This window comes from Myxine glutinosa, chromosome 2 (assembly GCF_964187855.1).
Source record: "Myxine glutinosa chromosome 2, kmMyxGlut1.1, whole genome shotgun sequence".
Taxonomy (NCBI): Eukaryota; Metazoa; Chordata; class Myxini; order Myxiniformes; family Myxinidae; genus Myxine; species Myxine glutinosa.
In genome coordinates, this window is record NC_136262.1 from 231389875 (window position 1) to 231403507 (window position 13633).

Genomic DNA, 13633 nt, shown 5'->3' on the forward strand with positions numbered 1-13633 from the left:
AGTACAATCCTGGACGGGTCGCCACTCTGACGCAGGATACTCGAATGGCTTATTACCCCACCCAGTAAGCTGGTACTCATTTTGCCAACCTCAGAAGGATGACAGGCTGAGTCAACCCATCTGGTGTTATTTCAACGGCACAACAGGGGCTCAAGCTCAAGAACCTATGATCCTAAGACAGCCTCCTTTAAAAGTTAAGCCAACACGATGCATATTAAAATAGGTTAATAAATGATAACTCATTTCTAAGTTTGATATGACTCCAGACATTCAAAATTCAAGGTTGATTGATAGACTAATACATGTTAAAGTTGAAAGGCATGAGAATCAAGAATAGGTACTTTTCCCTCATAGTAATAACAGGTATTGATTGTATTGTTGTGAATTATAAAATTCAAAGAACAGTAATCGCACCCTCAGAGGGAAAACCAAGTCGGTTGCAGAGTTCTTCGGTCGTCATTGAATAGCACTCCACCACATTCAATCTGCCTGCCACCTGCTCCACTTCATATATGGACAGTCCACCATTCGTGGACCAAATCACAAGCCTGGACTTTGGAGGTGGATAAAAGGTTCCCACATCATGATTCTCCCATCGTAGACTGAGGAAAATATGGGACAAGCTCATGTTTACAAGGCAGAAGAGAATATAGCAAAATCTGAAGTATGCTAATCTATCCTTCAAACTTAAAACTATATACAGTATTTACATGCTATATTGGATTTATTGGATTATTGGATATATTTGATTATTATATTTCCGAGTATTATTTCTTGTCTTTTACGGGAACTATTTGCACACCCAAATAAAACATCAAAGCACATTCCTTCCTATTAGAAAGTGTATACCACAACTTGGTTGCCATCAGTCAAGGCTGATACAAGTACCACTGATGAGAGGACAGATACTTCATTCTACAAGCTGAATGATAAAGGATTGGCAAAGATGGGTCAGCAATAACATTCTCACCTCTGAGCTCTTCAGTCTTGAGGTCCATTATTGATGGAATCAGATTGAAGCAAAAGTATCTGCATTCTCATTCATTCAAAGGCAATGCTAATTCCCACTATCCTATCTGACGTCACTCACTTTTGAGCATTAAATATCCGACATAATACATACATAATACATCCGACATAATACATCCGACATATAATTTACAAATCTTTTTGCGATGAAGCCTACACCCGAGCACGTGGCAACATCCTTATGTTGACCAACTATGATAACAGGTTTATGAAGTAGCTCCAATAGGATCAGATTATACACAATATTACAAACACTAAAATAATACAGATATCTGGGACGAGACAGAATAATAAAGAAAACAAAACAAGGGTCATTGATCAATTTTGATAACTTGAATGTGTTCATGGCAGCAGTTTCAGGACTTCTTAAAGTAAGGATTTTATAAAACCTTTCAAAACTTTTGTTTTTAAATGAAATATTTTAATTGCATTCAAGACTAGAACAGCACTCGGTCGGGCACATACTTCCACCAGGCTCAACAGGTTACATTTTGTGTCCCACCGATCTGGATCTGCATCCGTACCTCAACCAAAATCGAATCAGCTTCTTATTGTCGCATACCCAACTTATTCAGCTCGTTTTGTCATAATCCATCCACAATTTTTTGAAATATCATGCTATATATCGTTTTTGGCCCGATCTCTCAATGGTGAACAATCACTTAAAAATAATAGTACCCAGATCCGGATTTTCACCAAAATCTAATCATTTCGTCATTGTCACATACCAAACAAACCTCCCAACCAAATTTCGGCCAAATCCTTCCACAACTTTTTCAGATATCCTGTTCACAAACAGACAAACAAATAAATAAATAAACTAGAACAGCATTCGGTAGAGCACATACCTCCGACAGACCGAGTAGTTTACGTTTTGTATCCCACCGATAGGCCAGATCTGGATTCGGACCTGAACTAAAATCTAATCGGTGCGTTCTTGTCACCTAACCAACTCATCCACCTAGTTTAGTCATAACTCGTCCATAACTTTTTTTAAATATCATGTTATATATCGCTTTTCACCTGATCTCTCAATGGTGAAGAATCACTCAAAAATTAAATAATTCTCGTATTCGAATCTATATTCAGATCTTCACCAAAATCGAATGGATTAGTCCTCGTCACACACCCAACCCATCCACCAGGTTTAGTCCAAATCCGTCCATAACTTTTTGAGATATCCTGCCATATGTCAGTTTTAGACCGATCTCTCAATGGTGAAGAATAACTTTTTTTAAATCATACTAGCCGGATCCAGATCTGGATCTTCACCAAAATTGAACCAATTCTTCCTTGTCACAATCCAACCTCTCCACCACGTTTCGTCCAAATCCGTCCACAACATTTTGAGATATTCTGCTATATATAGTTTTTGGCCTATCACTCAATGGTGAAGAATCACTTTTAAAATTCTAGTAGCCGGATCCGAATCCGGATCTTCACCAAAATCTAATAATTTCGTCCTTGTCACATGCGCTACATCTCTGCCAAATTTGGTCCGAATCCGTCCACAACTTTTTTAGATATTCTGCTATATATAGTTTTTGGCCCATCACTCAATGGTGAAGAATCACTTTTAAAATTCTAGTAGCCGGATCCGAATCCGGATCTTCACCAAAATCTAATAATTTCGTCCTTGTCACATACGCTACATCTCTGCCGAATTTGGTCCGAATCCGTCCACAACTTTTAAAGATATTTTTGAGATATTGTGTTCACAAACATCAGACAAATAAATAGACAGGGGTCACCCTTCCGTGACAGAGGTGATAAAAATTACATTCACCCTTATTAGCATGAGTACCTTCATCACAATAACCACCAAAACACCAGGTACATCATCATCAAGTGCACGTTTACCATCAACGAGCATTACTCTCAATCGTTTTGGCACCAGCATCACTCGCACCAGCTTCACTCGCACCACCAACTGCACCACCACCACCAGTGGAAATATCACCACTACCACTACTACAGCACCGCAATCCCCATCAACACAAACAACAACCAACATCGAAAACTTACTCCGTGGCTGAGAGAGACAGCGTGTGGCCGAGAAGCTCACCGAGACCAGGTAAAGCGGTGAGCAGCACAACCTCCTCAGGAAGCAAACAGGCAAAGGGGCCAGGTGTCGAACCCACGACTCTCCGGATACAATGTACAGAAGGTGCCGAACCGGGTCCGGCCAACCTTACATTTAGACCCACGGATCGATCATTCTGAATCATCGTTATACCGCTGGCTTCTTCCTCTAAGCTAAAGCAGCATCTGCAATGCAATTGCAAGCCAAGGAACTGGAAGCATCAGAACATCGATGCCTCTATTTACTTCACAGTTCACGTGACTAAAGTAAAGTAAAACTTCCTATCCACCCCATGCCATGGCCTCGGTTAACATTATCCGAAAAGATGGTAAGATCTACGTCTACCAAAATAATAGTATTTTAATTTTACGTTACTTTAACTCTAAATTGTGATTTCCAACAATTGCGAATTTTTTTTTTTAATTGGCGATACACCGCACTGAAATATACCTACCACACCGCCTTAATAAGCATACTCCATATATTGTGAAGAATGTAAAAAAAAATACAATGTAAGTTAAAGGCTGATAAACACAATATAAACAGAAATTAATTTACGAAATATTAAGACACTGGAATTTTGATTGGGATTAAAACATAAAGTCAGCAGGTTGCTGCTTTTAGCAACACGCCACTGTGAAGCCAAGGGGCGGCCATCTTGAGACACCCTTAAAGCGACGCTCCGCACAGGGAAATAACGTCTTGAAAGCCATGTTTACGTTACACGAAAGCTACTCCGCCAAAATTCTCACACGGTTTTATTGAGGAAACACAACTCGGTTCAAGGTCCAGGTCCCGAGCAAGGTTGCCAGATCTGAAAAATGGAAAAATCGTATTATTTTTCAGAAAGATTATATTGTAGCGGCTACCGCTGGGTTTTCACAATCGCCTTGCACGTGCACCTATCAAGGACGCGGAGCGATCACCATGCCGGGCTCGTCCAGGACGCCCGGGCAGGCTCGCCCTCAACTTGCCAGGCCGCAGCCAGGACGCTGGGCCACGCCCCCTCTCGCTTTTCCTGGGCAAACGCTCCGGGATAATATGTATATATATTGCTGCCCGATAAACGGGCTTTTCAGAGTGCCTGAGTGTTTGGTTTGATTAAAGCAACTCGGATGAATTCCAGCTTTTTGTCGCGTCCATTCTTCCAATCGACGTGGGAGCCCCAGCTCCTTCATTGGTGACCTACCGACATGGACACGGCAGTCGCCCTTAAAGTTAAACTGCCTACCTTCTGGGAGGCTCACGCGGCGGTTTGGTTCGCACAGGCGGATTCCCTGTTCGCCCTGCGAGGCATCACGGCCGACGACACCCGCTTCCACCATGTGGTAGCAGCGCTCGGTTCGGCCACCGCGGCCCGCGCCCTGAGCCTCCTCGAGAGCCCGCCAGCCGCTGACAAATACGGCGCGATTAAGAAGCTTCTCCTCGACGCTTTCGCCCTCCCATCGGCGGAACACGCACGGCGCCTGCTCGACCTGCCCGAGCTCGGCGACACGTGCCCTTCCGAGCGAATGGACTACATGCTTTCACTGCTCGGCGAGCTCTCTCCGGCATTCCTGTTCCGGGAGCTGTTCCTCCGTCAGCTGCCTAACCCGGTACGCCTCGCCCTGGCAAGCACGACGATCACAGATCCCCGGGCCCTTGCCAGAGAAGCCGACAAGATCTCCGCCGCAGGACAGCGCATCGCAGCGGCGACATGGGACCCACCGCCGTCCGACGCAACACCCATGGCGCCCGAGCACCCGGCACGGTCAATGACCGATCTGCCGACGCGATTGGCGGCCGCTACACCGAGCCGACCACCTCCAGCACGACGACCGGGGCCTCCACCTGACCAAGCGTGGTGTTACTATCAGCCAGGTTCGGACAGAAGGCCCGGACATGCCGACCCCCGTGCACCTTCGGCAGGCCGGGAAACGGCCGGGCCGGCGTTCATTACCAGCCATGAGCGCCGGCCACACGGGCAACTTACTGTTCATCACGGATAAAGCGTCCGGACGGCGCTTCCTGTGCGACACCAGCGCCCAACTGAGCGCCATACCCGCCTCTGACCAGGACAGGCAATCCGCGGTTTGCGGCCCCCTCCTTGGTTGCGGCCAACGGATCGACCATCCGCACCTTCGGCCCACGCAACGTCACCCTCTGCTTCGGCGGCCAACGCTTTGCTTGGACGTTTGTAACCGCAAACGTGCCCATGGCTCTGCTAGGCGCCGACTTCCTCTGTGCACACGGACTGCTGGTGGACGTCCAACGGCGTCGTTTAATCAACGCCGAAACCTTCAGCTCCCTGGTATGCACATTGAGCAGCTCCGCGCCGACCGAGCTGGCATGCGCCGTCCCGGCGGCGAACGAGTTTGCTCGCCTGCTCACGGAGTTCCCGGCCCTCACGCGGCCGACGTTTTCAGCCGTCGCAGTACGGCATGGGATCGAGCACCACATACCAACCACGGGCCCGCCGGTCTACGCCAGGGCCCGCCGCCTCGACCCAGCCAAGCTCGCCGTGGCGAAGGCCACATTCGACGCGTTGGAGCACCTCGGCATCGTGCGGCGCTCCGATAGCGCGTGGGCCTCGCCACTGCACATCGTGCCAAAGCCGGGGGGTGGATGGCGCCCGTGTGGCGACTACCGCCGTCTCAATGACGCTACCACCCCCGACAGGTACCCGATCCCGCATATCCAAGACTTCTCCGCCCGTCTGGCGGGACGGGTCATTTTTTCGAAAATTGATCTCATACGGGGATATCACCAGGTACCTGTCAGGGCGGCCGACGTCCCTAAAACGGCAGTCATCACGCCGTTCGGCTTATTCAAATTCTTGCAGATGCCGTTTGGTCTCAAGAACGCGGCTCAGGCGTTCCAGCGCTTGATGGACGGCGTGCTGCGTGACCTGCCGTTCCTTTTCGTTTACCTGGACGACATCCTCGTCGCCAGCACGTCCCGGGCCGAGCACCTCCTCCACCTCCGAACACTGTTCGGGCGCCTCAGCGAGCACGGCCTCATCGTCAACCCAGCCAAATGCCACTTCGGCACGACGGCCGTTGATTTTTTGGGCCACCACATCACCAAGAACGGGGCCGTGCCGCTGCCAACCAAGGTCGAGGCCATCACCACGTTCCCGCGTCCCCGCACCATAAAGGCCCTGCAGGAATTCCTGGGAATGGTGAATTTTTATCACCGCTTCGTGCCCCGCGCTGCTCAACTCATGCGGCCCCTCTACGAAGCCCTCCGGGGCAAGCCGGCCAAGCACGACATCGCCTGGTCCGCAGCAATGGATGTGGCCTTCCAAAGCTCAAAGCGGGCCCTCGCCGACGCAACACTGCTCGCTCACCCGGTGCTCAACGCTCCCATCGCCCTCACCACGGATGCCTCCGACTACGCGGTGGGCGCCGTACATGAGCAATGGGTGAACGGGGTTTGGCAGCCACTCGCTTTTTTCAGCCGGCAGCTCCGGCCGAACGGGCTCAAATACAGCACGTTTGACCGGGAGCTCCTTCCTGGCACCTGGCCATCCGCCATTTCCGCCACCTCCTGCAGGGCCGACCTTTCACGGCGTTCGTCGACCACAAGCCGTTGGTTTACGCCATGGCCAAGGTCACGGAGCCGTGGTCGGCCCGCCAACAGCGCCACCTCTCCGCCGTGTCGGAGTTTACCACGGACATCCGGCACGTCGCCGGCAAAAACAACGCCGTGGCCGACTGTCTTTCCCGGGCCAGCGCGAACGCGGTCCACCTGGGCGTGGACTTTGCGCTTATGGCGGCGGACCAAACCACCGACACCATGGTGCAAGCCCTCCGGGCGGCGGACACGGGCCTCCGCCTGGCCGACATCCCCTTCGCGGACACTGTCCTGCTCTGCGACGTCTCCCAAGGCCAGCCTCGCCCCATCGTGCCCGTCACCTGGCAACGCCGCATCTTCGCCTCCCTCCACGGCCTTTCCCACCCGGGCCGGAAAGCTTCCCAGAAGCTGGTGTCGGCGCGATTCGTCTGGCACGGCCTTCGTCGGGACGTCCGCGATTGGACCAGCACCTGCACGGCCTGCCAACGGGCCAAGATCCACCGACACACCCAGGCCCCGCTGGCACCTTTCACCGTGCCCGAACGACGTTTCGACCACGTCAACGTGGATCTGGTGGGCCCCCTCCCCCCGTCACGGGGGTTCACACACCTGCTCACCATGGTGGACAGGACCACCAGGTGGCCGGAGGCCATTCCCCTCGTCTCCACCACCACCGCCGACGTGGCGCAGGCTTTCATTGCCACCTGGGTCGCCCGCTTCGGCGCACCGGCGGACATCTCGTCAGACCGCGGACCACAGTTCACCTCCGAGCTGTGGGGCGCGGTCGCCCGCAACCTGGGGGTCAAGCTCCACCGTACTACGGCCTACCACCCCCAAGCAAACGGGTTGTGCAAGCGATTCCACCGCTCCATGAAGGCCGCGCTCATGGCCGGCCTTCAAGACGGCGGTTGGGCCGACCGGCTGCCGTGGGTCCTTTTGGGCCTCCGCACGGCCCCCAAGGAGGACCTCCAGGCATCCACCGCCGAGCTTGTCTATGGCCAGGCGCTATGCGTCCCGGGCGAATTCGTGCTCGACGCTACCAGTCCCTGGTCCGCAGCTCACCAGCGCTCGGACCTCCAGGAGGCCGCCCGACGGTTTGCCCCCGTGCCAACATCCCACCACGGTGACCCCCAGTCCTACGTCCCCCCAGCACTTCGCACAGCGGAGTATGTTTTTGTGCGTCACGACGCACATCGGGGGCCACTCCGGCCGCCGTACGACGGGCCCTTCCGGGTGCTGCGACGGGACGACAAGTCGTTCGTCATCGACATCGGCGGCAGGTCGGACCGGATTGCGGTGGACCGCCTCAAGCCGGCGCACGTGGACGTCGACCACCCACCACGGGTGGCCCTTCCGCCGCGGCGAGGCCGCCCCCCATCCACGGTGCCCCCCACTCGACCGCCCACCACCACACCGGACCCCCTCCCACGACCCGCCAGGGGTCGCTTCGGCCGGGTCATCAGGACCCCCCTCAAATTGACCCTGCCGGTGCAAGTCGATTCTGGGGGGACGTGTGTAGCGGCTACCGCTGGGTTTTCACAATCGCCTTGCACCTATCAAGGACGCGGAGCGATCACCATGCCGGGCTCGTCCAGGACGCCCGGGCAGGCCCGCGCTCAACTTGCCAGGCCTCGGTCGGGACGCCCGGGCATGCCCGGGCAGGCTCGCCCTCAACTTGCCAGGCCGCAGCCAGGACGCTGGGCCACGCCCCCTCTCGCTTTTCCTGGGCAAACGCTCCGGGATAATATGTATATATATTGCTGCCCGATAAACGGGCTTTTCAGAGTGCCTGAGTGTTTGGTTTGATTAAAGCAACTCGGATGAATTCCAGCTTTTTGTCGCGTCCATTCTTCCAATCGACGTGGGAGCCCCAGCTCCTTCAATATTATCGTACATTTAGACTTCACAGGGGATCATTTGAAACATGAAGGCTACTAGTACCCGACTGCTAAGCCGCAATGAGCCGGCGAAGCCAAAGCCTCTTGCCACAATTTTACCCATCACTATGGCATGAGTAGGTTGGGTAGTTGGTAGCAGGTAGGTGTAGTAGGTACCGTACCTAGTTAAAAATGACACCATTTGCATTCTGGATGAGATTAAAATTTATAACATTTTCTTCTTGATGAATTCGTTGAATTCCGTCCCAACTTCGGATATTTCCGGCCGTGAAAAACTATGCCCTATGGCCGCGAGATTTCTAAAAAATAATTCTTCGTCAATTTTAGAATATTTGACGCCGTTTTCAGCCTCCGAAACGCGGTAAAAAGCTTTTTTGAAATATTTTTTCAAATGCTCGAATCTCATTGGTTCCGGTAATTGGTGACGATTTTCGTTGAAGATAACCAGGGCCCGTGTGGGCCCGGGGAACGAGGTTGGTCTTAATGTATTTTAATTACAAATTAGAGGTGCATAAGATTGTGAATCAAAAAAAGACGGGTGAAACAAACTCCTATTGAACCTTTTTCAATTTCTTTATGCAAACTTCCGCATCCGGAAGATGGCGGCCTCCATTGAGTGATTTGGTTTTTGAAATATTTTTTCAAATGCTCGAATCTCATTGGTTCCGGTGTTTGGTGACGATTTTCGTTGAAGATAACCAGGCCCGTGCGGGCCGAGGTTGGTCTTAATTTATTTTAATTACAAATTAGAGGTGCATAAGATTGTGAATCAAAAAAAGACGGGTGAAACAAACTCCTATTGAACCTTTTTCAATTTGTTATGCATACTTCCGCATCCGCAAGATGGCGGCCTCCATTGAGCGATTTGGTGCGTCAAAGCTTCGAAATTCTCAAGGGATACAGCAAAATCTGGCTTTTCAACATAATACGTACGCGTTCATTCACAACACCGGCTTCGCCGGCTATTAAAACACCGATTAGAACGACTGGTGTTGGTTTGAGATCTTGGGTCTTGCGTTTGAGCCCCTGTCATGTCGATAAATATAACTCCAGGTGGATTGATCCTGTCATCCTTCTGAGGTGGGCAAAATTACTACAACTACTACTAATACTACTACTACAACTACTACTACTACTACTAAAACCAGGGGGCACTGCATCAGCGACACAGCTGTGCCTCCAGAAAATGATGCAACAGCAGACTGCAGATGAACCACCACCACCGCCACCTATTACATTAGTATTAGCATGTTGTGACAGACTGACAGGTACTACAGACACTTGTAGCTTTGCTCGACTTGTCTTGGTCCTTTTCTCGACTCCATGAGCCACTCAACACTGCACTGCCATTCCGGAGGGCACCGCGAACGGCCCGTTCGGGCCGTTTGTGCCAACCACATAATCGTTTTGGGTGGTAGGAATCCTGTGCTGTTTGTTAGGTTGCTTTCTTATCTTGTTAGGGTTAGGGTTGCTTCCTTTGTAGTGCTAATGATTGTGCATTATTTTGTGTTGTAGGATGAGTGGAGATATAGTTCAATAAAACCTCATTACTTGAAAGAGGTCTGAGTATTGTTTTACAACAAGTCCTTCTTGGCCATGGGAGATAACATTGTGGGTTCTGAAATAATAGACCGCTTTAATAATGAGCGTTAGTTAGTAGCCGGCGAAGCCGGTGTTGTCAATAAACGCGTACGTATTATGTCGAAAACCAGATTATGCCTTGGCTTGAGAATTCCGAAACTCAATGGAGGCCGCCATCTTGCGGATGCGGAAGTATGCATAACAAATTGAAAAACGTTCAATAGGAGTTTCTTTCACCCATCTTTGTTTGATTCACAATCTTATGCACCTCCAATTTATTATTAAAATACTTTAAGACCAACCTCGGCCCGCACGGGCCTGGTTATCTTCAACGAAAAGCGTCACCAAACACCGGAACCAATGAGATTCGAGCATTTGAAAAAATATTTCTAAAACCAAATCATGCAATGGAGGCCGCCATCGACCGGATGCGGAAGTTTGCATAAAACAATTGCGAAAAAGTTCAATAGGAGTTTGTTTCACCCGTCTTTCTTTGATACAAAATCTAATGCACCTCTAATTTGTAATTAAAATACGTTAAGACCAAAAGCGTTATCTTCAACGAAAATCGTCACCAAACACCGGAACCAATGAGATTCGAGCATTTGAAAAAATATTTTTTTAAAGCTTATCACGCATTTCGGAGGGTGAAAACGGCGTCAAATATTCTAAAATTGACGAAGAATTATTTTTTAGAAATAACGGCGCTATCGTCTGATCTGTCGGCACTGATCTTACTGCAAGCTAACTTCTTCTGGTGTAGGAAGCCGCAGTGCCCGGAGAGAACCAGCCCTGACAGCGACTGAAGTTAGAAGACGACACACATACTGTGAAAACGTATGTTAAGTCCAGTTAAAATTTCTTAAAATAGGACCTGAGCTAGCACGTCGTATAGTTACTTCCTTAAGCTTCTTGTGACATTTATTGTATGTAGGTATTGTAGTCAGGGCCCTAAGGGATATTTTGGTTCAAATTCTTCCAAAAGCATCAAATTTGGCGCAGATGTTGCCCATGCCATACTCTTTCGATTTTTGACGGGCACCAAGGGCGGTATGATCCGGGGACCATACCGGTCCATCCCGCCATGTCACCTGACCTATGACGTCATAATTAGGATATGCATCCAATCACGTGGCGTACTATAAGTGGTCAAAGTTCAAAATGAATCGATCGAAAAATGAAGGCAGGGATCCATTTTTAAGGTTTTCATAAAATCCAATATGGCCGCCAGGTCACATGACCTATGACGTCATATTTATGACATGTATACAATCATGTATACATGAACCCGGATCATGATCGCACAAAAATTTAACACAAGGATATGGCATACAGTTCATAAAACATCAAAATCCGTACCTTTGTAATTAGACTGATGAACTGCATATGCCTGAAAATTAGGAAATAGACATGTAAATATTTCCTTTAATTGTCAAAAATAAGGTCAGAGTTCGATTACCCAACCCAGAAACATAAAATGGTGAACCTCGTGTAAATCTTGACAAAAAACTCAAAAACCGACATGTTTGACTCAAAAATGACCTTTAAGATGACCTTGAGGGTTGACCTTGACCTCGAATCATCAAAATAACATCATAATTGGATTCCTCGACCTCCAAAACCCCTGAAAGGTGGTATCATACATGATTCCAACCCTTTTGGTTATTTAACTGATTTTCCTCTAATCCGGGTGGCGGCCATTTAGTATTTCGCCAATATGGGGCCCCCGGGGGGGGTGGGGCGCCCGTCTTGGCGCCCATCAAAAATCGAAAGAGTATGGCATGGGCAACATCTGGGCCAAATTTGGTGCTTTTGGAAGAATTTGAACCAAACGGCCCAAAAATATCCCTAAGGGCCCTGACTATTGGGGAGGACTGTCTGCTCTTCTCTTTTACCAAGTCTTACCAGGTACGGTACCTACTACACCTACCTACTACCAACTACCTAACCTACTGATGCCATAGTGATGGGTAAAATAGTGGCAAGAGGCTTTGGCTTCGCCGGCTCATTGCGGCTTTGCAGTCGGGTACTAGTACAGTATTATTGGGCTATATGTAGTGTCGTTGGAAGACTCATGATGCGTATGCTTTCCATATGATTTTAACAATCGGTTTGTTTGTGTTTCACACTGAATGAAAAACGTGAAGGTAGAGAATGGCGATTGTGATATATGACAGGTTCGACGACGTGTTCGGCCTGAATGGCATAAATCAAAATGGCGATCGGTGGAGTCAGCCATCGTACGCCGTAATGACATCATAGACGTAATGACGTAGCGTGACAGACGGACACAAAACTGCCGCTACTTTAATGTATAGATTAAGAGTTCCACACAACTGATACACTCTGGATTCAGCAAAGTTTTGGTTCATTGATTGTAGGGTAAGTCTTAGCGGAGGATGTCTCTGTCAACCTGGGAAACATCTGCTATTGTCATCAACATTTGGCTGGCCACGCTGAATGGCTGATCCGGGATCTTCACCATGTGACAAACCCATCAGGTGACAAATTGTAGGTAGGGGTGCACCAACTGTATGCAGATGGAACTCTGGGGTCAGTGGGTTGAAGTGGCCCTCAGAATCATTGACTGTTGTGTAGTGGACAGTGATGATGTGCTTATCATCAGAATCCAAGGAAGTCGACTGGTTGTCCTCAAGAGTTGCTTTCTATTTAATAGCCTTCCATTTCACCTCTTTCGTCTCTGGCGTGGGCTCTGGATCAACAGGTAAGTGGTCACATTACATCAACAAGTTTCTGTGCAAGACTCCACCAGGCTGATACTTAATCATGAATTAGTAGTCAGCCAACTCTCCTTCCCATCTGTGTCCCGTTGCATTCGGCCTTCCACTGGTTAACACGAATGTCAATGGATTATTTCCAGGGCTAAAAACTCAAGTTTGCTTGAGTGAAGGTGGTAATTCTTCTCAGCAGGAGACAAAGTTTGAGCCAAAGCCATTCAGACAAAGTGTCCAATGTTTCTTCTGATACAGCACAACCCCTAAACCATCTTTGGAAGCGTCTATGCATAAAATGAATGGTTCATTGAAGCGTGGATAACCCATCACTTATAGCTCAGTAATGGCATCAATCAAGAGATTCAAACTTCTCTAAGGCTGCTGGGCCATAGAAGTTCACGGTTCACGCTTCACGTTTCACGTTTCACGGTTCACGTTCACGTGAACAATCGGACCCTGGGCCATAGGATTTCACGCTTGGCTGTTCACGTGTTCACTTGTTGAATTGAATTTTGAGTTAAAGACAGAACAAAATTGCATATTAATCTGTACATGTTCAATGACCCGCTGAAAAGTGTTCGCTAGCAATAACAACACATAATAGGCCTACAAAATGTACTTGTAAATGAGATCAATTAATACAGACTGAAATGTCAACTAATATTGTATTTTGTAGTGCAGTCAGAACTAAATTAAATATCAATCTTTACATGTTCTATGGCCCCCAGGGAAGAATGATCACTAGCAACAGG

The 13633-nt window shown here is 49.1% G+C and overlaps 1 protein-coding gene across 4 annotated transcripts in view; it reads right to left on the reverse strand.

Annotated features, from left to right (window-relative positions):
- SPG11 (SPG11 vesicle trafficking associated, spatacsin) overlaps window positions 1–3380 on the reverse strand; it is a 251910-nt gene extending 248530 nt beyond the window's left edge. For all 4 annotated transcript variants that reach the window (XM_078772351.1, XM_078772350.1, XM_078772348.1 and 1 more), the window contains exons 1-2: window positions 3055–3380; window positions 415–602 (exon numbers count right to left, since the gene is read on the reverse strand). In XM_078772351.1, the coding sequence (XP_078628477.1) occupies window positions 415–602; window positions 3055–3257 (391 nt within the window). In that variant the 5' untranslated portion in view covers window positions 3258–3380. The remainder of the gene's footprint in view (window positions 1–414; window positions 603–3054) is intronic.
- Between the last annotated feature and the right edge of the window lie 10253 nt (window positions 3381–13633).